At 46.0% G+C, this 26,644-nt stretch overlaps 1 protein-coding gene across 7 annotated transcripts in view; it reads left to right on the forward strand.

Annotated features, from left to right (window-relative positions):
* FHOD3 (formin homology 2 domain containing 3) overlaps positions 1–26,644 on the forward strand; it is a 494,140-nt gene that overhangs the window by 279,423 nt on the left and 188,073 nt on the right. For all 7 annotated transcript variants that reach the window (XM_082667774.1, XM_082667775.1, XM_082667777.1 and 4 more), the window contains 3 exons: positions 2,040–2,134; positions 18,282–18,393; positions 25,846–25,940. In XM_082667774.1, the coding sequence (XP_082523900.1) occupies positions 2,040–2,134; positions 18,282–18,393; positions 25,846–25,940 (302 nt within the window). The remainder of the gene's footprint in view (positions 1–2,039; positions 2,135–18,281; positions 18,394–25,845; positions 25,941–26,644) is intronic.

Below are 26,644 nucleotides of genomic sequence, written 5' to 3' on the forward strand. Positions count from 1 at the left end.
TCGACAGACGAATGGATAAAGAAGATGTGGCACATATATACAATGGAATATTACTCAGCCATAAAAAGAAACGAAATTGAGCTATTTGTAGTGAGGTGGATGGACCTAGAGACTGTCATACAGAGTGAAGTAAGTCAGAAAGAGAAAAACAAGCACCGTATGCTAACACAAATATATGGAATCTAAAAAAAAAAAAATGGTTCTGAAGAACCTAAGGGCAGGACAGGAATAAAGATGCAGACATAGAGAATGGACTTGAGGACACGGGGAGGGGGAAGGGTAAGCTGGGACAAAGTGAGAGAGTGGCATGGACATATATACGCTACCAAATGTAAAATGGATAGCTAGTGGGAAGCAGCCACGTAGCACAGGGAGATCAGCTCTGTGCTTTGTGTCCACCTAGAGGGGTGGGATAGGGAGGGTGGGAGGGAGACGCAAGAGAGAGGAGATATGGAGATATATGTTTATGTATAGCTGATTCACTTTGTTACACAGCAGAAACTAACACACCATTGTAAAGCAGTTATACTCCAATAAAGATGTTAAAAAATAAATAAATAAAATAAATCCAAAAAAAATTTTGAGTTTTTACATATTTAAGAGCATACTTTTTCTCAGAATGGTGCTGTGGTTTTGTCATTTGATCTTTTGTTGGATAGTATAATAGTGAGTTTTCTAACATAACACATGTATTTGTATGCTTGGAATTAGTGTACACTCACTATTTTGTGCTTTGCTCTTTTCAATCATCACCATTTTATCTGGACTGTTCCCACGACCTACGTATAAAGTTGTGTGTATGTGTGTGTGTAAAGCATAAAAGAAGGAATGTAAGAAAACATATCAACATGTTAAGAATAATTCTTTAAACTATGAGATTATGAATTATTTTCATTTTACACCTCTTGTTGTCAGTTTTCTAAAATAAGACATCCTAATATTACCAGAAAAAAAAGTGTTACCTAAAAATGCCAATGCCATGCCAATTAATTATGGCTGCAGTAAGGTCAGACCTGATTTAAGGAAGCCTATTTACTTAAGAGTATGTAACTTCTGTTTGTTCGTATTCTAGAATCCAAATTATTTTGATACCAAGGGAACTGAAAAAATAGAGTTAATATATATATTTTTTAAAGTAATAATGTGGCTTGTTTTTTTTGGTTTTGTTTTGTTTTGGGTTTTTTTGGTGAATAATAACAATCTGTGGTGACTATATTTTTCTTAACTAAGAATTTAGGACTTGGTATCAACAATTTTTTTATGATTTCTTTTTTAAATTTTTTTATTGCAGTAAAAGTCACATAATATAAAGCATACTATTTTAACCATATTTAAATGTTCTCAGTGGCACTAAGTACATTCACATTGTTTTTCAACTCTCACCATCTCCAGAATTTTTCACCTTCCTAAGCTGAAACTCTGTCCCCATTAAACACTAACCTCCCCGTTCCCCCTTCCCACCCCCACCCTCTGTTTTCATGATTTCTGACATTTTAAAACCTGAAAGTCTTTAAAAGGATTACAAATAATATTTAAATACATATTTGTTCCTTATCTTAAGGGTTCAAATTGTATTGGCTCAAAATGGTTCCATAGTGTCAGGGACCTGCCTGACCATAGGCTGGGGCACCAGACAAGTTGTTTTTAGAAACTTCATGCACCCTCTTGGCCCCAGCGGTAGGCCATGACCCAGACACCATCTCATGGATATCTCTGCCTCGTCTGAGACTACATACAGATATAGAAACGTAGAAACATGCATTTATACATCAAGGCACAGAGAAACAACAGTCACTGGATTTGGGGCCTTAATTGCATCTTCCAGACACCAGGATAACCCTTATTTCTTCTGGAGTGATCAACACTTTCTGCAATGAGATTGCGCTAATTTCAGAGCTCAGGGATTCTCTGCAGATTTGGTTCTTAACATACAGTGTACTTAAAGTGTGAAAATCTCACTTGACATTATGATCACTGGAGGTTATATTTACATATAAACCATAACGTCTCCTTGCTTCTTTTTCTCTTCTCTTCTGTAGCTTTGGGCCAGATTATGTTGTATGTGGATGGGATGAATGGAGTAATAAACCACAATGAAACCATTCAGTGGCTGTACACGCTCATTGGGTCAAAGGTAAGAGGAGGTTATGATTGAACATTTTATTCAGTTTGCATATTATACACCTGTCTTTTTACCCTGTTACCCTCTCTGAGATGGTTTTGCAGAAAGAAGTCCTATTCAGCTTTGTTCCTGCCCTGTCACAGTACAAATAAGGACTACTGTTTTATAGATTTAAAAAAAAAAAAAAACTCACTCAAATTGCAAAGAGCTTACGAATTTTTAATGTATTTTTATTTTTTCCTTTTAAGCATTAATCAAATGCTTTTGGCACCTCTGGTTTTTAATGTTTAATTAAAACATTATGCCATGGATAGAGTATTAATATTACCCGCTGTATTTCATGTTTAATACTTTCAGTTACTTAAGTACATACTTATATGTTATACATATGTATATGCATATTCCTATATATAGATGAATGAATTTGAGATTGCCTTTCAACTCTGCCATCAATTATAAAAGTGACCAACATTTATTAACAATTTACCTAGGCACCAGGCACCATAGTAGGTACTTTTCAAGCATTATCACCTTTAATCCACATAAGACCACTCTAAGGTAAATAATGCCATCCCCATTTTGTAGTTGAGGAAATAGTGCTTGGTTATGAGAATCTATCTAATTTCCCCCACGGATCTTGGCCTACGTCTGGCTGGCCGTGCCTCGGCTGTGAGTGCCCACACTCTGGGGGTGCTGCCTTAAGGAGGAAGATCCACCCTGGTACCCAAGGGGTGCTGGAAGCTGAGTGAGGCTCTGGTGTGGTCTTCTCTGGATTCAGGTGGGACTGGGAGGTACCTGGCTGGGGCGGGGCGGCGTGGATTTGGAGGAAGTAAGAAGGGATCCTGTCCTGAGCAGATGCTACTGAACCCAGGCTGAAGTATGGTCAGCTTGTGGGGTGAGGCACCATAGCAGAGACCACGGTGACTAGAGGAGGCAACGGGATCAGGCAGGGAGGGCATCGAGGGCCTGGGTGGGGAATTTCAGCCTGACTTCGGTCACAGAATCAACATAGCTTCCCAGGGGTCCCTGCAGAACCTGTGGTCATCCCAGGCTTCCCATCCCTATGTTCACTGCCACCCCCAGTTGGGCGAGCCTGCCAAGGCTGGCAGGCACCAGTGCCATGCTCTTAAGCAATGAGTCACATCCCTTGACCTCGCTTCTCAAAGTACCTGCTTCCTGAGGACCCTGCTGTATGTCAGGAGCACTCAGCCTTGATTTGACTTTATGACAAGAATAGATCTAGTTGAGGCTGTATCTTCCTTCCAGACTTGGTGATGGTGCCCTTGTGTGGGTGGGAGGGCCTTTCCCCTCTGGATGGCTTCGGTGTGCAATGCCCACTGGGTCCCAGGTCCTTGGTTGCCCTTACATCTTCCTCTCAATTTTCCTTTTCCCAGTATTATTGATGATAGAATCCCCCCAGTCCCGTTTTATAATAGAAACAGCCATGGTTTCTCTTAGGAGACGGAAAATCTGTTCTTCTTTTTAAAAATTTGGCTCTGTTTTCTATGGAAAATGGATATGGCTCTATTTACAAACTGCTGTAGGTGACCTTGCAAGCTGAGTGGAATTCTGGGCCGAATAGACTGATTTAGCCAGGCTGAGGGATGATGTGTATCTCATATCCTGTTTCAGCGTTTTCTGATTTTTCTGTCCTTCTGCTGGGAGCCTTCCCTGACCTTCATGTTCATTTGGAAGCTGCTCCCTCCCCTGTGCTCTCTGCATGGCCTCGAGGACCCCAAAAGCTAGGGAGGTGGGAGAGTTTGCAATAAAAACTGACTTTATTATGGTCATCATAAAATGCCAACAAGCAGCCCTATTTCCAAAAGGGAATAAAACCTAGCAGCTGTGCTTGTGATAGGAAAAGTGACAACCTTTTAGCTCATCACCAGGAAGGGAGTAGAGGGAGGGCAAGGTCCCGGTGGTGGGAGTGGGAGGGGAGAGAGGATGACAAAGGCAGGAAGAAGAGAAGAGAGAGAGGGGAAAGGGTGAGAGGAGAGACCATGGGCTAGGAAGAAAAAGAGGAGATGAGAAAAAGGAAGTGGGCCTAACAGAAGTGCCTCTGTCCGCTCAGTAGATGGGAGGAAGGCTCAGAGCCTTCAGTGTTGCAACAGCATCCTGTCAGTTTTTCTTTGGAATCATTCTGCAAGGAAAAGGAATGCACAGGGACATCCTTACTGACTTCTAAATACCATGGAGAAATCACAAAATTAAAAGTCCTTAAGAATGAGTTTGTAGGAATTATGCTTCCCCCACTTCTTTCCCTGTGTAGCACACACAGCGTTTGGGACCTTGGGCATCTCTCCTCAGGGCCTCTGTCTCCCCAGCGTCCTCCCCAGCCACCTGGGGCATCAGCATCAGATCAGTGCTGGTTTCTTTCTCCATCGTTCATTTTCCAGAAGGAAGGTCCACAATAGTCTCCAGCTCTTGTGTTCAATACCAGGCCAGTCACCCTGAGAAAAAGAAAATAGAGTCAAAGGTCAGCCTAAGCCTTGGAGCTTATGGCGTTGTTAGAAAGGGGACCGTGGGTGATGCTCGCAGCCCGTGTCCACGCCTGACCCTGCAAGGGGTGCTCGGTTCCAGGCTAGTGGCTGAAAGTCAGCAGTGGTAGCAGCCACCGCGTTTATCTTCAGTGCAGTTCTAATGAGATCACTTGTCTTTACAAAACCAGTATGGTGGTCTCAACACTCCCCCTCGCCCCCATGACTGGACAGTGAGGAATCTGCAAAGACGATTGGATGCACCAGCATGAAACCCTTAGGTTTTGAGAAGGAAGCCTCGGGCCCCTCCTTCAACCTTCAGATTGGTCAGTACAGCCACAGTGGTTTTCCTGGTTCAAATTAAATTAAGAAATCAGGAAAGCCAGGGGTCCTAGGATTTTCTTTTGATGAAGATTTCTCGGAACCTAAAGAACAGAAACCATGAGGTCCTGTTGTTTTCACCTTAAACAGGCACAGAGTTGATAATGGAATCCTGGGTTAGAGAAACCTTGTCATTCTATTTTCATAATTCTTCATTTTCCTTCCATGAAAGGCAACAAGATGTGAGTCTGCCAGAGGGCCATTATGCAATATTTGCAGATATTTGAGTCTTACAGACAGAGGAGAAAATGTTACATTTGCAGCTAAATAATTACTTTTTAAAAGAAAGAAAAAGTGTTTTCAATAACATGTTTCATTCTATTTACAAAAATCCATCTTTAAACTTCCCAGTCAGAGGTAAGAAACAGATGCTCAACCCATGGCTTTCCACACAGTATGGATTTTTTCTTTTAGTGTATCTGGAAGTCTCGTGAATTGGGGTAAGGTGATTCAGCTTGTACAGCATAGCCTTTCATCATCCTCACGCAGAGTCTGCCTCTCTGTATCCGTATGGATCCCCTTCTGGCCATGGGGGAGGCTGCAGGGGTTGTCCACCTCCTTGTGGGTTTCATGACCTCCTGATGTCATCATGAAATCCGCCCATTCTGTGTTGCTATTTCTGCATTTTTCTGTCTGCCCCACTGAAGCTCATTCTTCCAGCTGTGCCCGAGGTTGCTGGTCACAGATCTCCAGACTTTCTTTGTACTGTGTGGGGATGGCCCTGTGTCCCGACTCCCATGTAGCCTAGTTGCTAAACCTGAGTCTAGGGGAGCTCTGGCCACAGCCCCCTTTCACATACACACACACACACTCCTCTCTCTCTCTCTCTTACACACCTTAGAGAGCCATGCTCGCTCTTCTCCCTACCCCCCCACAACCCCCCCCCCCCCCACACACACACTGGGAACACTGCTCAAAGTTTCGTTAGGATGGTAGAATGATGAGAAGTAACGGTGCAGTGTGTAGGATGGAGGTGGGTGGGTTGGGGAGAAATTGACAGGGATGGGAAGCTGGGGGGCTAGCACAGTATCAAATCTCTGAGGTGGTGAGGCCTGGCTAAGAATTACAGCAGAAACGGAACGATGAAAATTTGGAGACATTTTGAGGAACAGCTTCCTAGGATGGGGTTCCTGCATGTAGAAAAACAAAATCAAGAATCAAAGCTAGGGTCATAGTTTTGAATCTGGGCAGCTAGAAATACATCATTGCCTCTGGCAGGAGTAGAAAAGTTGGATATTGGGGTTCATTAGCAGGAAAGCTTTGGCATACTGGTTGTGAGATGAAGGCAGTGTCTCCCAGGAGAGCTAAGCAGGTGTGTCCAGGGTGCCAGGTGCTCCGGGAAGTGCTGCCTCGTTGTGGAGGAGAGGACCTTCCGTGAGCCCTTTGGTCATGGTCACTGGCATGTCACTGCCAGTGTGATCCACTGAGATGACCTACATGTGGGTGAGATCTGAAGCGCTTTTTAATTTTTTTTTTTTGGTTAAACTTTTTATTTTGAGATAATTGATAATTGTAGATTCACATATAATTGTTAGAAATAATACATAGAGGTCCTGTGTAATCTTCACCCAGTTTTCTCCAAAGGTAACATCGTGTAATACTGTACAACAATATCTCAAATCAGGAGATTGAGATTTGGTACAGTCAAAAGACAGAATATATCCATTACCAGCAGGAGCCCTAATATCACTTCCCTCCTATTCCCACCCCCACTTACATCCCTGGCAACCATTCATCTGTTCTTCATTTCTACACTTTTGTGATTTCAAGAGTGTTATATAAATGGTAGTGTGCACAGCATGTAACCTTTTGGAGCTGGCTTTTTTTTCACTCAGCAGAATTATCTGAAGATTCACTGAAGTGCTTTTTGAGTTACATAATATAAAATAGGATCCTAGCCTTGAAGAGATGGCAAAGTCTTGTTCAAGGTGTTCCTGACATTCACCAGCCACATTCCTGATACTCCGGCAGAGAGAGTGCCATTTCCCCCCAATAGCCATTAATAGACACTGGAATTGAGGGAAAGCCTTCCTTATTGGGACCCACCTCGGCGTCTCTGTAATTAACCAAACGCTGTGCACTGCTTTCTTGAACAACACACACTCACTTCCCCATGATGCTCTTTGAGTTTTTAAAGGCAGTTATCATGCCACCCTGTCCAAACTAAACTCAGTGGTTTCCACAGATAGTCCTTGGGGATGTAGTTTGCAAATCCTCATCATATGGGTTACTAATTTTTCTGTCTACCCAGTACAAAGAATAGTAATATGATAGGCTCCTGGGATACGATGTCACTCTTCCACAAATCTTACCTCTGATTTCAGCAGCAGCCCTGGGTGCTGGCCCAAATCAAACTGGTAGTTCACTATACCTCCCAGGTTTGTTTTTTTTTTCCCCACTCATCCACGTTTGCCAGTTTCTTCCATTCTGCATCTCTGTGATCGTTTTACACCTAAGTGCAGAACTTTGCATTTTTTCCCATTGATTTCAGGCCAGAGTTTCAGCCTCAATATACTTTTGAACTTTGCCCATTCATCACATTAACTCTTAATCTTAGTTTTATTTAACGTAAATTGAATAAGCAGAGTTTCTGTGTCATTGACCAAAATGTCGACAGAGGCAAGGAATGTGTAAGGCAGTGCAGCCTGCAGGTCAGCACTGATCAGTTAGGGCACTGGGGCCATTTTAGTGCAATTAGTGGGAAGGCATCTAACTCTATGATCATCCAGCCTCGTTTCTTCATTGAGTTTACAAGGTAAACTGGTGGTAAGGGTAAGAGCTTTAGGGTCAGACAACCTGTGTGATCCTTTGGGTAGATTATTATTTTTTTCTATAAAATGGAGATAATAATCTATAAAATGAGGATAATAATAATGAAGAATATGTAAAACACTGAGCATTGTACCTGCACCTAAGTGCTCAGTGTTGTGAGTTAAAAACTCTTTTTCACTTGTCTACCACCTCCTGTTTAAAAAAAAAGAGAGATGCACTCAGCTTGCCAGGACCTGTTCACCTGGAAACTGCTGGTCCCGGCTGTTTCCCTCTCTTTTCTAAGTGCTCATGACACATTCGTCCAAAATATGTCTTGCATGGGTAAAACTTCTATTCACTCTTTTGTCTTCTATGTTTCATTTGGGCAGTTTCTACTGACTTATCATGAAGGAAACTGATTCTGTGCTCCTCTGTGTTGAGTCTTCCTGATGAACTTCTGAACACATTCTTCATCTCCTTTAATGCTTATTTCCAGCATTTCCATTTGAGTCTTTCTTCTAGTTTCTCTCTGCTGAAATATATCATCTGCTTATGCAAGTTGTGTACCTTTTCCACTAGCTTTTAACATCTTAATCATTGTGAATTTTATAGTTCCAGTATTGAGTCAAGTCTAAGTCTGGTTCGGTTGATGGCTTCATTTCTTGATAGCAGAGGTGGGGAGTTGGAGCTTTCCTGCTTTTTTGTACGTCTTGTAATTTTTGGTTGAAAGCTTGGTATCATGTATAGGACAGTATAGACTGCGGTAGGTAGTATTTATGCCTATAAATGGGCAAGTCTCTAACGCTAGGCTATTTGAGAGGTTGTCAGTCTGCTCTCGAGGGGAGCAGGGTTTGGGTTTTGCTGTTGCTCTGGTATGTTCCTGCACCACCAGTTTTCAAGTTCCTTAAGGCATTATCTTGTGCTTGAGGTGAGGACTGGTTTGCCAAAGGGTTTTTCTCAAAGTTCCTTTTTTCACTGTCAGCTTGAGACCTTTTTATGCGTCTGAGCCTCAGAGGGGGTCTCTCTCCATGCTCCTGTCCCTCTGCTAGCGACAAGCACCAGTGACACTTCCTGGACCGGGCTTTCTCCATCATCTTTGTTTTCGACGTTGGTCTTCAGAAGGGTCAGTGTGCCTGGGTCTTGGTGGCGGGGTGCGGGGGGTGACTACCTCAGTGATCCTGTACCTCCTTCGGTAGTAGGGGACCTCTAAAGTTCTGTGCTGAGGATGGTTTCCTGCTCCTGCCGCAGCAGCACAGAGTCTTATTCTTCTCCCTTCTCCTACGCCCCCTGTGCGTCAGGGGCAACAAGATTTGCTGTCCTTCCCTGCGGCTTACGGCTTTTGTCTCATAGAGGAGAAGGCCCAGGGTGTAGTTTCCTGCCTGTCCGGGTGGTGTGGTAGCTGCTCCCCTCCTCCTATGGGGTGGTTGCTGTCGTTCTCGTTATCTGCTTGTGCATCCCCCAGCCTGCACCACGGGGAGACTTTCTTAGGTCTCCATCCCTGCCCGATCTTCCTCGTGGTGCCGTGGAGGTCATTGCACAGCGGCTGTGAGTGGATGCTGAATCCCTCTGTGTCTGTAGCTCCCAGGGGTACCATACTCTCATGATAGTCTATCCTTGGCCATTTGCTGCAACTATGATCTGAGTTTGACTTGCTTCTCGGCATGGTGGCTCCGTCTTCCTACTCTGCTCTACTTATATGGGCCATTGCTGTGTCCCACCTTTTCTTGGTGGAAGGAAAACTGTTCCTTTTTAGCTTTCATGCTATTTGGTTGCCCTGAAATCCCATCTCTCTAGTGGATTCAAGAAAAGTTGATTTTAATGATTATTTGGCCTTTTTTCTTGTTAGGTTTGGAGCAACACTCTTTGTAGCTTTCTGAGTAGGAGCCAGAGGTTCAATTTTGTATATTTAAAAACACGATAAATAAAATACCATGAGAGCTACTCAGGCAATGAATTCTATCAGATTTTTATGTTTAATCTTTCCAAATTACTTGAATTAATATGTATTTTATTAATAGAAAATTGGATTAAAACTAATTTCATGATGCAGTTAATGATAACAGATTGAAGAAAAAATAGCTAAAGTTTATTGGTGTAATATGAAATCTTGATATTAAAAAATAACCTTTAAAAACTTTTACTGATTTTTTTATGATAATAAGAGTAATATATTCTCTTTGTATAAGACTTTAGAAATACAAAAAAAAAAGTAAAAATCACCTGAAATGCTACTATATAGATATAAAGATTGTTAACTTTGTACATTTCTTTCTACTCTTTTTCTTTGAAATGTTCTTACGTAGTTAACTCTAAATATATTATAAGCATTTTCCTGTATATTTATGGCATTTCAAAACATGTCTATGTAATATTTAATCATACAAGTGTACTATAATTTATTTGATTTTTCTCATTTTGTAAAATCAAATTGTTTCTAATTATGCACTATAGAGCTTCTTTGTGTCTTCATGAAAACACGTTTAGTGAATGAGGTTGTATTTCAGTTTTTTTCCATGTTTATCAATATTTCATTAGGTAAGATTTTTTAAATTCCACAAGTTGTAATGGCAGGTTCAAGTAATATGTGTATCAGAGATATTATGGGTGCAAAGAGCCAGCCTCCCCTTTATAACTATTGCTCTTTTGCTGGTTATTTGGCTCCATACACCCAGAAAACTAATTCTCACTGATTTGATCTCTTGGATGCCCCCATATGCAGATAATCTCAGTGGAAGGGAAAAAAAAGGAAGTTTTACTAGTCATTGTTTGGGAAGAGGGAGAGGCCAGAGGTTCAAGCCAGACCTTAAACGAGCCAGCAGGTTGAGGGGACCCCGTGGTCCAGGATGAGTCTCCAGCCACAAAGCTGGAACAGCAGCTTCTTCAATCCACTCTGAGATGATCTACTTCAGGGAGCCGATATGTGGAAGGAACCACAGCTCTCCAGAGGCTTATCGATAAACCAGAACGGCAGCTTACTATTTTACACAGACAAGTTCCCCTGTGAACGTAAATGGGAGACACAGGAGCAGGGGTGGGATTTTGACTCTTCTGCCCTTTTAGGACATGTGGCCAAGGACTAGCAGCTGTGTTCTAGCTGCTGGAGAGAGTAAGAATGGGTGGTTCTAATATGGAAGACATCTGGGGTGATGTAAAAACCCCACGGTAGCCGATGTGCCGTTCCTTAGGAAGAGATGTTCTTAGAGAGTTGGGTGGACAGGAGGACTGGGAGAAGCATAGGCTTCCTGGAGCCGCCCTGGGAATAGCCCTACAAGCTCAGGTCTGCCTTTGCCAGCACCGCTCACCCGCATCCCCGCAGCCTCTCTCCACCTGCCAGCACTCACCTGCCCACCTTCTCCACCCATCCAAGGAGATGTGAGCTGACGGCCGAATTCTTGCCAGTAGCACATTCACCATTCCTGAGGTTTGCTTGTTGTCCACTGTCATGTTTCCAGAGCTAGCTATTTATATAAGAAAGTTCTTTAACTTTGATTATTCCTTGGAGAAGGATATATGTCACATTTCCCCAAGGCTTATGTTTTTGCACCAGAGGGAAAGATGGGGTTCCCTACAGTATGGTAGAAAGAATCAGATAGGCCTGGTTTTTCTTTGACTTCCTCCAGAAATTAGCTGCGTGACAAGTCACATAGCCTCCTAGACCAGGAGATTTTGCATCTGAAGGTGGAGATATCACTCATGGGAAAAGTCCCCACCCTGGTTGATTCCCCCCTTCATCAGATACTATCAAGGTGTTCCTTCAGGCAGTATTTCAGTGCAGGGTTTCCGGTAGTGCTTAGTTAACAACAGTGGATTTATGTTACCTGTTACCAACTAACTCTTCATAGTTACACTGAGTCTCCTAAGGGAAAGTTAGCACAGTGGATGTTTTCTGGTCTTGTCCACTTTTAGTCATTATTCTTTAAGAAACCTCCAGCTAAACCCCAGAATTTTATCTCAATAGAACATGTTCATTTGTAGCATTATTTACTATTTTGACATTTATTTGAATTATTTTTGAACAGTCTTCTGTATTTTACATTCTGTAAGATTTCCTACCACTGACTAGTAAAAACTTAAGGGGTTACCAGCCTCACACTTGGCTACTCCGTTAATCACCAAGTTGGTTCCCTTTCTGCACATTGCACTGGGTCATAAACAGGTCGGCCATCAGGGTTTGAGGCAGGTGACTTCCTGTCCTGGCAGAGGTGCCAACCTTAGTGTGTTCACCCCTCCCTCAAGAAACCTGAAAGCCACAGCTCAGAATTCTGGACTCAGGGAATATATTTGGGCCCATACTTTATTTCTGATAAGATCCACCTCATTTTGCAGACAACATCACAGAAGGGGAAAGATTTGGAGTCCAAGGTATCTGTTTGATAACCAGTTACAAAAGGTTCCGGGCACATTCTGAGCTTTTCGCTTAGGAATTCTGAGCTTAAGTATATGTTTAAGAGAAGTTCTTAAAGATAAGTATCTTAAGTCACTTGAATTTTTTGTTGTTGTTAAAATATTTAGTATATTCTTAGTTCTGGTAAGCTTGTAAACAAAGTGGCAAAGCTTTGTGGATCCAGTTAACCTTACAATTTCTAATTCAGTTTTAATAACCAGCATCCCCTTCTATAACATATTTAGCCTTTTTTAGTGGAAAATGAAAATAGAATGAAGCATGTCTTTCTAACCCCCTTTGTAATTTAAATCCTGAGGTTTGGAAATTGTTTTCTTTTTATGGTTGCTGAATTTTAGAAGAGGAGTAGGAATTTGGAGATTTCGGGGAATATTTATTTCTACCTAATAAACAGCATATTTGACCTGCTAAGTGTAGTTGTTGGTTTTCTCTAAGTACAATAAAACATGAAGGGAGTTCTGGCTTGCTTTTAAGTGCAGAATTATTGAGAAGCTGCCTTTTATTTCTTTTCCATACAACTGGTGGTTACATTTTATCCAAAACCTAGACACCCGGGTTCTGTACAGGCTGACTCCACGCCCTCCCTGTGGGTTGACTCGGAAAATTAAAAAAAAACAAAAACAAAATCCAGCCAAGCACCGTGTGGACACCATCCTCCTACTCTCAGTCCCTGCCTCCCGACACGGAGGTGACGCGGGAGTCCCGAGTTGTTCGTGCAGTTGTTCATGGAAGCTCGGTCCCTGACTGAGGCTTGACCTGACAAGTGCTGCATCCCTGGGTCATCAGGCATCCTTGTTCCTCTGAAGCCTCATGGCCCCTATTTTACGCTGTGTAGGAGCAGAGAGCGAGAATGACAGCTGCAGCCAAGAGTAAGGCTCATACTTGTGAGAAGCACAGTTCAGTGCTGCCTGCATGTGCCTGTCCTTGTGCAAAGGGGTTGTCTCAGATTCCTGTCATATACTGTGATTTAGTTGCATGTTTTAAAGCAATATAAAGCATAATTTATTATAATGGACAGCGCTAAAATAGACTACAGTACTAGTTTTTCCTAGAATGTAATTATAGTTGACCTTTAAATTACACAGAGGTTAGGGACACAGACCCTCCTAGGAGTCAAAAATCCACGTATGAATTAGTCAGCTCTCCGTATTTGTGGTTCCTCTGTATCCATTGTTCTGCACCTGTGGATTCAACCAGCCATGGATCATGTAATACTGTAGTACTTACTTTTGAAAAAAATCTGCATATAAGTGGACCTGCGCAATTCAAAGGGTTATTCAAGGGTCGACTGTATATAAAAAGTAGGTAATGTGTAGCCCAAAGGCTGAGTCTCGACCCCCAGGGTGTTTCCTCCAACCCTAAAAAAGAGGGCTTATTTGTGTTAGCAGGAACCCACAGGTTGTCACACGGCTCTTCTGCACCATGGAGGCCCCGAAGGGCGGCTGGATCAGCCCCGAGCCTGTCCAGCTGTCTCTTCTCCCCACTGCAAGGGCCCTGCTCTGGGAAGCGCTCTCTGTTCTCAGCAGCCTGGCTCGGAGGGCCCTTAACACGGTAATGCTCTCAGTTGTGTGGTATGGAGGTGTTCTGAGTCCTCTCTCCACAGCAGGATGACCATCTCCTTAAAGGCAGGGCTACAGCTTCCTGACTCTCTCAGGGAACCTCGCTGGTGCTGGGCATCTGGAAGGCACTCAAGACATTGAAAGAAGAAGCAGAGCCTCTTGGGATTCAGAGGAACTTTAAATGGGCTCAGCCAGTTCACCCCCATCCGGGTTCTGAATTCCTTCTGCAATAGCCTTAGCAAGGGCCACTCAGAACCTCTGGATGTGGGGAATCTACCACCCCAGCATCTGGTTGGTCTTAGAGCCACTGCTTCTGAGGCTGACTCCATGTTGCCATGTTTAACTGTTTTGTGACCAGTTGCTTTGTCTTCCCAAGTGATTGATGCTCCACCGGAATGAGAATCTATTCTTACTGATTTTCCCTCAGTGCTAGATGGATAGGCCGGTGTTTGAGCCTGTGAGTCATTGCAATGAAACCCCTCATTAGAACATGAAGGAGCACCAGGCAGAGATGAAACGTCCTTGGAGTGTCACTGCCCTTTGAGAAGTCTTCTGTGTCTGAGCCACGCGGTGGAGTGTGTGCTGGCATCCGAGCCGCTTGTTCCCGCCCCCTCATTTGCGGTCCTTGCTCCTGCCGCCACAGTGGGCCTGCCTCTCCTTCCCCATCACTGGCCTCTGGTTTGCCTCTTCTCAGCAGGTCGGGAAGCTCAGTGGCCGCTCCTGTTAGCATGTGTCTTAGGATAAGTGCTGTGGCACCAGGTGTGGATTTTTAAGAGCTTTGAGATGAGCAGCGTGTTTGGACTTGGAGGAATGGCTGTGTGGCCTCCACTGTGGCTATTCCAAGGTTTTGGAGGGTTTTGATAGCTTTCCAGGTTCTGGAGGGCATCAAATTAAGTGATTTCTGGAAAAATAAGGGTTTGATGTAGAAATCTTTTGAAGTCAGGTACTTTTATTACTTTCAAGTCTGTGCAGTAATGTTAGTGAGGTATTTATCAGGAGGAGTCCTGCTGGATGTATTTTGATGGTTAGTTGGGACACGCTTGCAATTAGTACCATTCATTTCCATGAAATTAACGTGCTGATGCTCTTTTTTAAAGTAGTTTAACTGTCTAATATGTTTGTGATTAATTTCACATAGTAAGTCTTCCAAACATAAATAAATGTCCACTTAGACTCAGTAGAAGCCAAATTTGTAGAAACCTAAAATCATGAATCAGAAGAGTTTAGGGATTTAAAAAAAATAAAATAACAGTGCCAAAAGATCTCTAAACAGAGCCTTTATTGCAAAGGAGAAGATGACATGAATAGGCATGTTGAGACTAATAGAGAAAGAAGGCTCCCTGAGAAAACAGTCAGTGGCTTCTTACTTAGAGAGCCTCATATGGGAGAGTGGGTCCCTGGGACCATGCCGGCCAAGGCCCCGTGACCACAGAGATGCCCAGAAGGGGGTCCTGCTGAGACCAGCTGATGGGGGAGTGGGCTGGGCAGCAGCCAGGTTCTTTCCCACGAAGGCACTGAGGAGGCTTAAACCACATAATAATAGTGTACCCACTGAGGAGGGCGCCAAGCCTGGGCTTGCTGGGTTGTTTTATTTACTTGAAGAAATTTTTTTCAGCTCTCAACGTACAAAGATAGCACAGTTCATCATGCCATGCCTTCCCCTCCTGCCCCCAACCTTGTAGCTGCTGAGAAAAATACTCTGGAATTTAGTCTGTTCTCAGTCAGGGAGAGCAGAGAATGTGGGACTCAGGTTATGAAGTTGAAAACTTCTAAAGAGCTCAAAGCCCTCACAGGAACTCAGGTGCCACTGCGATAAGGATGTCGCCGTGAGGACAGAAGCCCAATACGCTGGTTGTCCTCCGTGAAGTTGTCGGGGCGTGGAGTCGGGGATACAAGGCTGGCTACACATACATTAGTGGTTGGGTATACAGAGCAAACCTCGGTGAAAAGGGCGCGCCGGCCTGCCCTTCGTGTGCAATACCGACCCAGTAGTTCCTCGGGGCAGATGCTGTTTCCTGTGTGTCAAATAGAGTAGCATCTCCGCCACCAGGTAGCTTCTGCTCTAGTCGGGGGCAACAGAGGAACATCAGGTGAACAAACTTGTATGTAGCGATTTCAGGTCATGATAAAGGATGTGAAGAAAATAGAACAGGGTGATGTGAGTGGCCAGGGGGCTCCTTTAGATGAAGTAGTCAGGAAGCCACTTCCCATGAGGGGAAATTTCTCAGACCTGGAGGATAAGAAAAGGCCCGTCCTGTGGTGACTGGTTAAGGAATAGCCAATGAGAAGACTGAGTCATGCACAAGCTTCAGCGTGTGAAAAGCGCACGGTCGCATGACTAAAGAAAGGTGGCTAATGGAAGCTCCCTGGGCAGAGGGAGAGTGACAGGAGATGAGGTCAGAGAGCTTGGCAGAGACGTAAAGCCCACAGGGGTGGATTCCACCCTGAATGTGACGCAGAGCGAATAGAGGGTTGAGAGTGCCCAGGTCACTCTGGCTGCAACGTGGAGAATGGACTTCATGGTGACAAGCCCAGAAGTACTTAGGAGGCTGTCATGGTGGACAGGGAGATGGAGATGTGGAGGGAGTCAGGGCAAGGACAGCCGCTGACAGCCCTGGACGATGGCGTCATCGTAGGATTGGGTGGGGGAAGGGCAGGGTGACTCCCACTTGCACTCAGTGGATGGCGGGGCCTTGTCCTGAGGTGGGGGCTGTGGAAGGAACATGCTGGCAGTGGTCTGTGGGATGGAATGAGCATGCGTGCCAATCAGGAGTCCTCTTTGGGCCATATTGAATTTGAGGGCCTGTAAGCATTTGAGTGGCGATGTCGGGGGCCAGGCCTGGAGAGCACTGAGTCATAGATGGGACTTAAAACTAAGAGCCTGGATCAGCTCACCTAGAGAGAGCGCACGGCAAGGGACCGGGGGAGTAGTGAGCCCTGAGGCCTTCCCACACCTGGAGGTTGAGCTCCTCCTGGAGAAGGAGCCACCCAGGTAGGAGACTGTGGTCGGCCATGACGAGAGGAAATTGTTTCTGGAGGGAGCCGTTGATCGTGTCACGTGCTGCTGAGGGTTGAGCCAAAGTGAGCACAGAAGAGTAAGCACTGACCAACGCGGAGGTCATCAGCAGCCTTGACAAGAGTAATGTGATCTGCGCGGTGGAGGTAGAAGCCCTGTCACATTGGATTGAGGAGTCCATGGGAAGTGAGGAAGGGGGGCCAGGGAGGGTGACAACTCTTTTGAAATGTTTTCCTATAACCTGGAGCTGGGAACCAGGGCACTGGCTGGAGAGAGATGTGGAATCAAGGAAAAGCCAGCTGGTTTACTAGGGAAGTAGGACAGAGGAGAAGGGGCAAGGGGTAGAGGGAGGTGCATGTATTTGGAGAAATGACTGGGGGTGGGTGGTGGTTTCACGCTGTTTCCCGCGGCGTGTGCAGGGCTCTAGTTCTCCCCTAGTGCGTACACGTGCCCCTAATAATTCGATGTGAGCTGATGCCTACGGGGGCACTGGGCCTTTCTGCGCTGCAGAGTGAGTGGAGAGCCTGGAGCCGATTCTCCATGGCCACGGGGGTGGGGCGAGGGGACGTGGGCTGATTGGCTGGTCCTTACCTGATCCATTCATTCAGCGAGCAAACATGGCTGAGCCCATTCTGTAGTTCCAGGTGTAGTTCCAGGCCCTTCAGACACGATGCAGATCAGCCCCTGTCCCCTAGAAAGTGCTTTCTGCCGGTGGGGGGCGGGGCACTGCCCAGCCACCTGCTGTGGGTGGGAGGAGCAGCCCCAAGGCAGGTTTGCTGTTTCTCAGAAGCAAGATTTGAACCCATTTCCAGGAGGAACATGGTGTGTGAGTTCCTTGAGAAGGAGGTTCTTGGAAGGAAGTGGGGTGCAGGAAAGGAGACTGTGGGTGGAGGTAGCAGCTGCAGCACCTGCGGGAACGGGCAGGGAGCTGAGCTGGAACCCCCAGGCTGCCACAGTCCCCCAGCTGCTGAGCTGAGTTAGGGATCTGTGGTAGCATCAGCTGGGAGATTGGGTGAGTGACCCTCGGCCCGCGTGAGGGAGGGCCCCTGGGCTCCGTGGGGCTCCTCGTGCGTGCAGTGTTCTGGGCCCAGGACTGTGGGGTGAGGCCCCAGGCAGACCTCTCTGCAGTTTTAAGGGCAGGACTTGGTTCAGGTGACCTATTGTGACCCTGGACAAGTCATTTAACCTGCTGTGCCTGCTTCCTCGCCAGAAAAATGAGAATCGATTGTTCTACTTCAGAATGATCTAGTCTGGATAAAATGAAGTAACCAACCCAGCAGCTGTTACCTCGTCTGTTGAGAGACCATTGGTGTGAGCTCTGGGGCCAAAGGCCTTGTGTTCAAATTCTGGTTCTATTTCTAGCTGTGCAATCTTGGGCAGGGGCCTCTGTGCCCTCAAGTTTCCTAACCTGTGCAATGGAGACTGTACTAACGCCTGCCTTCTGAGGCGTCCAGTGAAGGAATCTGTGTAATTGCTGAGAAGAGGGGCTGGGTGCCAGCTGCTGTTAGGACGAAGCTTTCAGGCATCCCTGCCGTGTCTGCAGCTACACGATGGTTGTATCTTTTCTCTGCAGTTCCGCCTGGTGGTGAAGACGGCCCTGAAGCTGCTGCTGGTGTTTGTGGAGTACTCGGAGTCCAATGCACCTCTTCTGATTCAGGCCGTCTCTGCTGTCGACACAAAAAGGGGTGAGTGGTCCCTGCCCACTATGTCATCGAAGTAGAAGCGCCTAATGAAAGAAGGCTTCCACTTTTTACGTGTTCAAAACAGAATTAAGAATGAACAGAATTCCCTTTGTGTGGACTTCCCACCGCAGGAAACGTATATTTTAGGATAGTTAAGTGTACAAAGATTAGGTTAGGGAGGGAACAGTGAAAGAAAAGCACTGCTGGGCTAACCCATAAAGCTAACCCAGCTTATCTTTATGCCGTCTTCAGCCTCCGCGACTGAACACACAGAACCAGTTCCTTATCCTCTTTTCCCATCCTGTTGGGATCACTCTGACTCCTTCCTCTCTTCCCCTCACACCTGCTTGGTTGGCTCTGACCCCCAGATGTTCCTTGAATGTTCTCGCTTCCCTACATCCCACACCCTCACCATCTCACCTGGCATCCCTTGCTTCCTTGAATGTTCTCCCTTCCCTGGCATGCCCACCCTCCCCTCTGCTATTGGAGGATTCTTCTGAAGCACAAATTGGGCCACATCGTTTTCCATCTAAAACCTGCCAGTGGCTTCCCGGTGCCCACAGGATTAGGACCTGATGCTTCGCCATCTAGCCCCTGTCCACCCATCACCTCCGCCTCCTACCCGGCTTGCAGCACACCCTCCCTATCTTGGGTCAGATGGGCGTACGCTCTCAAAGCCCTCACGCATCCCTATTCTCTGCTGTGCTCTTGTCACTGCCCGTCTCCCATGAGTGTGTGCCCTGCTCAAGGGCAGGGTGTCTGTCTCTTCTTGGTGTCCCAGCACCTGGCTGGCCCATAGCAGGCAGGCCTGCTGTACACACTTGATGACGAATGAGCTTTGGATTCGGTTTACTGTAAAGCAGGCCGTGGCTCCTATAATACTGTGAAGCCTGAAGCTAAAATGGGGTGTTTTGTTTTGTTTTGTTTTGTTCTTTTAAAAATATTTTGGTTTTGTTCCTCAGTAGGACATTTTTATTAATATTATCATTCCCACAAAGACTCTAACAAGAACAAAAACTTGATAACATTATTTTTTTTCTTTTTATAACAGTAACACTCTGTAGAAAATTTGGAAAAAACAATGTAAAGGAGACCGTAAAAAATCACCTCTAATCTCACCAGAGAGAATTGTTGTTAACATGTTGGTGTATGGTTTTGTGTGTGTGTGTGTGTGTCTCTGCATGTGCACACACATGTTTATGAACAAGTCAGCCGAGGGACAACTGTCAAAAAGGAACGAGAGGCCTAAATAGTCCTCTTTGATTCAAACCACTTGTGTCTCTGACTTAGCATTGCTCAGAGACCCACATCCAGGGCTGAATCCAAAGATGAAAGAAAGCAGCTTACTAGTTGCTTTGAAAGTTTGAATATAAGTTAATGAAAGCCATCCAGGACCGTGAGCTGGGCTCCCGCACTTTCCCCACAAACACGCAGGCAGACCTCAGTCCCCAGCTCGGTGGATTGCAGGCTGGAAGGGACTCCAGACCTGTGTGTAGGTGTATCACAGAGGCAGTCCCTAGTGTGTGGTCGGGGGCTGTGAGTCTGGAAAGTGGATCCCAGACAGGGGCAGGTTTCTTTCTGCCACAGCCTGTTGCCATCTGAAGCACGAGCATGAAGACCTTCATGGCCTCAGGAGCAGATCAGTGGGACCCCCTGAGAATCCTAATGGAGGCTCTCAATGGCTCAGAAGCCAGGCCGGGCTTTCCCAGGGCCAGTCAATGAGGCCTAAGGCCAAAGGTGGGTATTTGTGGAGAGAGTGAGGCCAGTCCTTTCATCGGTCCTTGGAAGATTCATACTCCATCCTCCAACTCTGGGGGTTGCTTTAGGACAATTAGCGGACTCTTCATTTGCCTGTCCTAAATTTCGTAACCCATGGGCCCTTGTCGTGGGCGCCATGTTAGAGGGGACAACCTTCTTGTGACCTTCCTTCCTCGGACTGCACATTTCATGGAGGGCATGTTGTGGACGTAGAGGAGTGATCCCGAGGGCACCCTACCCCCAAGACTCTACCTGCAGGCCAAGTCAGAGGCTGTCAGCTCTACTCTCTCCCCCAAGACAAAACAATGGCCATCTTTCCCCAATTTGTAAAAATATAAAATCAAAACAGCCAAGGGGTTGTTTCTTCAATGTCACGATTTTTGCCTGTAAAATTTCTTAAGCTTCTGGCAAGTGCTGTCACCTGTCTGCTACTGAGCACTAGTGGCTGAGAACAGAAAGGAACAACACTGATGGAAAAACTCATCCATAGCTTATCATGTGTGGTTCATTCCCATGTTTCTCTATGGCATGTGTGGTCTCGGCCATGATTTTCTAACATATACATATAACATCATCCTCTTTTACTGCTAGTAAAATTGTTCCTGAACCCTGTGCTGGAATTGGACATCTAAATATGTCATGCTCGGGCTTCCCTGGTGGCACAGTGGTTGGGGGTCTGCCTGCCGATGCAGTGGACGCGGGTTCGTGTCCCAGTCCGGGAAGATCCCACATGCCGCGGAGCGGCTGGGCCCGTGAGCCATGGCCGCTGGGCCTGTGCGTCTGGAGCCTGTGCTCCGTGGCGAGAGGGGCCGCGGCAGTGAGAGGCCCGCGTACCGCAAAAAAAAAAAAAAAGAAAAAAAAATCTTAAATATGTCATGCTCTTCTGCAGGAAGCAGCATGACTAGCAGGTGTGTTTCCACCTGGCAAGCTTAGAAGCTGCTCTCGCTCTCCAGTCCCCTCTCAGCTGGACCAGCAAGTAGACAGACGTGCCAGAGGTGACTGAGGGCCAGCCGAGTACGTCCATTTCCACACAAGTTTATAAATAAGCCATAAATTTGACTCCTCAAGGTGGCTTTAGACTCATTTTGGGGGAGATAGGGTGGAGAATGGGCATGTTATAGACTTTTTTAGTAGAAAGGAATTCTTTTGGATGATGAAAACTGTTAAGTTTAAAGAATCAGCAAAGAAAATCAACAAACGAGCTAAAAGACCTCAAAAATTACTACCGCCTACGGCAGATGAAGTTGTCTGAGAACAGATTCCTCTGGTTGCTTTATAAACATCGCACATCCCACACGTGGGTTAACCAGAAGTGTTCATTTGTGAGCGTGGATGGACAATTTGCTGTTAGGCCAAGAGTGGGCCAGTTAGGGAACAGCAATAAAAGCTGAGGGATCTAGGTGTTTCATAGAGACTAATAAATATGCATGAATTAATGAAAATTCAATGGGCCCCATTTGATCCCGGCAACTGCCCCTTTGGCTCAGGGGCTAGAATGAAATGGTGGACTGGAGTTAGTCTCTAGGGCATGGCTCAGTGTCACACCTGTCTGCACAAACTGCAGGGGCAGACTTTTTTTTTTTAAGATTTATTATTTATTTATTTATTTATCTTTGGCTGCATGGGGTCTTGGTTGTGGCATGCGGGATCTTCGTTGAGGCATGAGGGAACTTTCGTTGCAGCACGCGGGCTTCTCTCTAATGGTGGCATGCGGGTTTTTTTTCTCTCTCTAGTTATGGCGCACAGGCTCCAGAGCGTGTGGGCTCTGTAGCTGTAGTGCACGGGTTCCAGAGCATGTGGGCTCTGTAGTTTGCGGCACGCGGTCTCTCTAGTTGAGGCGCGCAAGCTCAGTAGTTGTGGCGCACGGGCTTAGTTGCCCTGCGGCATGTGGGATCTTAGCTCCCTGCCCAGGGATCTAACCGCGTCCCCTGCATTGGAAGGCGGATTCTTTACCACCGGACCGCCAGGGAAGTCCCAGGGGCAACTGTTTTGCCTGTATCTTCAAGTCAGTTTCCCTTCCTAGTGGATGGGGCCAGGCAGGAAGAGAGAAGGGCAGTAAACACTCATGGAAGCCCACGGGAGGGCCTTGCCTTGTCATTTTGCTATCATCAGAGACTTCCTTTCCTGGGGACCTTCACTGTGGTGATCAACAGGAAACTGGTTGAGAACCCTCTGCTCCCCTGGGCGGGGTACCCCTCCCTCTGACTGTATCAGTTTGCCTCTCAGACACAGGGGGCGGCACTTATTTTGTTACCCGCAGACTGGGTAACTTATTTTGAAATTTCAGTCATAAATCTTGAGTCCTGCTAATTTGGTTCAGCACTGCTTTTGAAGAAGTTCCATTTTTCATTTGAATGTGAGGTGATGAGATATGACATAATTTTTAAACATGTGTCTAACACATGATTAACAGGGGAAGAAGAATCCAGCCGTCTTTTCAAGCGATCCCGTCTCTGACTTCTGCTCAAGGATACGTTGCTCTGTGAAGAATGCACAGAGCATGGTGGAGGTTAGAGTGGGCAGAACTCAAGCTCTGTTTCCATTGCTGCTTAGAGCAGAAGCATACCTGTTAAGTGTTCATTGATCACGCTGAAAGGCTTGGAACATGCCGCTGGGACCTTGTATTTGAGCGTTAGACCAACTTGTGTACAAGGCATCGTGCAAAATAGCTTACTCTTTTCCTTTGGGTTTAATACAGAGACTCGGGGGGAGAGTAAGAGGGAGAAGTGCTGAGCGGTTTATTCTGGGTTGAGGGAGGAGTGCTGCGGTTTGGTGGGAGGAGGACTCTGGCCTGGGAGCCTGTGTGGAAGGCCTATGGGTCCGTGTGGGTGTCCTCCACCCACCACCACTGCAGTGGCGGCTACTGCTGTTCGAGTGCCTGCCACACAACAGACGCTGTTCTAAGCGTTCTTCGTGTAAAACTCATTTGTTTGACGAATTTATAAGTGCCAACCATGTGCTTGCAAACATCAGAGAAAAGCCAGGCTGTCATGGAGCCTACACTCACTGCAGTGTTTGGGGTGGAGGAAGGGGAGGTAGAGTTGGAGGGAGACGGATGATAATGGTGAAGGAAATTACTGTCTCCTGACGTTCTCCATCAGTGCTCAGGAGAATCGACAAAGTGCTCTACCTCCATGACACCTCACAGTGAGCCTCTAGGGTGGATCCGATCCCTCCAGGTTAGACGCGTCTCTCTAGCCTCTGTTCATTCCACTACTTTGGGGCTCGGTTTCGTTCTCTGTTATGTGAAGGGGGAAGATCGTGTGGTTTATGATTCTAATACAGGACCATCCCCTACCTACACATACACACACGTAAACCCCAAATGGAGCAACAAAGGTGATGGTGGTGGGGGTGAACTGGACCATTTAGTTCTGACAGGTGGCGGCTCTTGGGACAGTTACGACTGCTGGTGCTTGATACAGGCCAGCTGGAGCCCTGCCAGGGCTATTTGTGTTGAACTAGAAGGTTTCTTCCCCTTCCCCTTCATTCTTCTAAAAAGTTTCTATTTTCTGGTCCCCAAACAGTCAAAGGACAGTGAACATTTATCCCAACAGTGTATGAATACATGCAAATTTCCAGTCTTGAAATCCTTAAATGGTAAGAAGGGAGTCAGATATTACAGCTGAAGAACACGGTTTTTAATTAAACCAGTGTTTGAGTGTTTTCATTATAATGGATAAACTAGTGCACAGATATGTGTGTCTGCATGAGAGAGAGAGGAAGAGAGGAGATAGTCCAGGTACATCCCTCTCTCTGGGATGCCTGTGGTTGCTTCTTGGCTTTTCCTTCCCCAGGCCCTGTTTGACATGTGTGACCCCAAAGTAAGGAACCAGGAAGCAGTTCTGGACCCCCGAGCCCCACTAGGAATCCTTCGCACTGATGCTCTCCCTCTTGCATAGGCTTTTCTTTACGCGTATGTGGGGAACCCAGTAGAACTCGTGTTTTCGTGTTTTGTACTGAGGTCGGGTGTGAGTGTGAATGACGGAAGTTGTCCTTGTTATAAACATGAGCAAAGGCACTTGGAATGCTTGACCGATTCCTGGACAGTGAGACCCATGACCTACTGACCACACTGATTGTCTTGAGGGCGGAAGCAGTTACTTTGCTGGGCTTTGGAGAACAGGTGTGGACTTCAAAATAGTTTGATGATAAAGATCAGCAAGAAGATAATTTTCAAGAATTTCAAGAATTTCAAGAATTTTCAACAGTTAGCAGGCAAAGGATCATGCTTTTGTGTTCACAGTAACAAAGGGTCATAGAAGCTTAGTCCATAGGTTCATAGTTTGGACCAACTGGGCAGCTAGTCCAAAGGAAAAGGCTTTTTGTTCCCTGGCTGGGAGCACCAACAGACCTGTACATCAAACTACATCTGTGTCTTTCACATTGTATAGTAGGTGCCTATTCCTTTTAAAATTCTCCTGTCTTCTCTTCTTTTCTTACTGTGTGCATTTAACCCTCTGGCTCTTTTAAAACTGCCCCAGTTTAACCCACCCATGCCCTCTCAGGGGTCTCCAGTCACTAGTCAGACATTTTATTGAGCACCTACTATGTGCCGGGCACTCTGCCACGGGCACAGAGATAAGACAGGACACATCACTGCCCTTGGGGAGCTTTTGTTCTCAAGGCCAGGAAATCAGCTCTGACATAACCCACCCATGACTCAGCATTTGGAACCCACTGGTTTTAGGTTATTTCAGACTTTACTTTTTCAGCAAAAATAAGCCATGTCCCTTTGAGATCTTTAAAGAGAAAGCAGGAAAGAGCTGCACGTTCCACACCGCCACGCCAAGGGCAAGGCAACACTTCACTGCAGATGTTTATCTCCAGCGTAGGAAATCACATCAGGACGTCGTGTACCCTTTGTGGCCTTGGCCTTGGCTTGGCGATCCTGAACGTGGAGGGTTTCCCTGCCCTCCCTGGAGCCACGGGACAGCCTCCAGGAGCCTCCCCCAGGAGCTCCACTGAGGAGTCACCTCTTGAACCAAACCTTCCTCGACCATCGCACTGCAAGAGACAGACCTCCCTTGCTGAGTGACAGGCTTGGCTAAGCGCCTTGCCTTCTAAGTGCTTTCACCCTGTGCTGAGGTGTGTTCCTGTACTTATGCCTGACTGTTCCATTTGATTATAACCTCTTGATGACAGACTCCCAGAGACCCAGTTCCTTGGTACCTGGTTGATACTTAAATAGTTATTTGTGCCTTGATTGAATACAGATAATATACTTCTGTTCTTGAAATGTTTGCTAGATGGACGTTTCACAGTTATTGTTTGAAGTTCATTGCTAGAGTGACTGTAAAGCTCTCCTGTGTCCCCTTTCCTTGCAGGAGATGGACATACAGAGAGTGCTTACAAAGAATTTCCACACTTGGAGAGTAAAATGCATGGTCTAAAAAAAGCTGCATATGAATGGATTTTTAAAAAATCACCTATTTAGTATAAAGGGAACTTTTCAAACAAACTGATAGGCATCCTGACACTGAAGAGTATACGTTTTCAAGTAGACAAGGATGACATGGTATATCGTCACCTAATTGGAAACATATTCAAGTCCATCCTAAGAATTGTGTCATGCTTTGAAATTTGGTGACTGAAAGGCACTGCCATCATTGGGTGATAAGTCTCTGGATAAACTGTGATGTGAATTGGACAAGGAGTGTTGACTTGCTGTTTCTAATGATTTTTGCTTTATTCTAGGAGTCAAACCTTGGTCAAATATCATGGAAATCCTGGAGGAAAAGGATGGGGTCGACACGGAGTTGCTGGTTTATGCAATGACTTTAGTGAACAAGGTCGGTTGATGTTTGTTACCTGTTGAACTGTGTCCCCCCACGCCAAAAGATGTGTTCCTGTAGATGTGTTCCTGAAGTCCTAACCCCTGGTACCTGTGAATGTGATCTTATTAGGAAATAGGATCTTTGCAGATGTAATCAGGTTAAGATGAGGTCATTAGGGTGGGCTCTAATCCAATAGGACTGGTGTCCTTATAAGAAGAGGAAAAGAGATACACATAGAGGGAAGACAAGTTAGACACACATACATGAGGAAGACAGCCAGTGAAAGCAGGGGCAGAGATTGGAGTGATACATCTATAAGCTGAGGACCGCCAAAGGATGCTAAGCGTTGTCAGCAGCCAATCCCGGATGAAGCAAGGACGGATCCTACCCTAGAGCCATCGGAGAGAGCGCGGCCCTGCCGACACCTTGACGTCAGACTTCTAGTCTCTCCACCTGGGAGAGAATAAATTTCTGGGTGTTTTTCTTCTTCAAAAAACCAGTTTTTTATTTTTAAAGCTCTGCCATGTTTCTAGTGGGTGCCGAGGGTCACCTGCCACACTCACACCAGGTGGTCCTTGTAGCCAGCTAACAGTCTGACCATCAGCAGACCAGGCCAGAGAGGTCCACTGGGGGGTGGTTCTGCCTTGCTGCTGGTCCTGATAACTTCTTGCTCCAATTCATCTACGATAATTTTGCCCTCCGAGTCCCAGATCTTGATG

This window comes from Grampus griseus, assembly GCF_964374135.1.
Source record: "Grampus griseus genome assembly, chromosome: 12".
In the NCBI taxonomy this organism is placed as follows: Eukaryota; Metazoa; Chordata; class Mammalia; order Artiodactyla; family Delphinidae; genus Grampus; species Grampus griseus.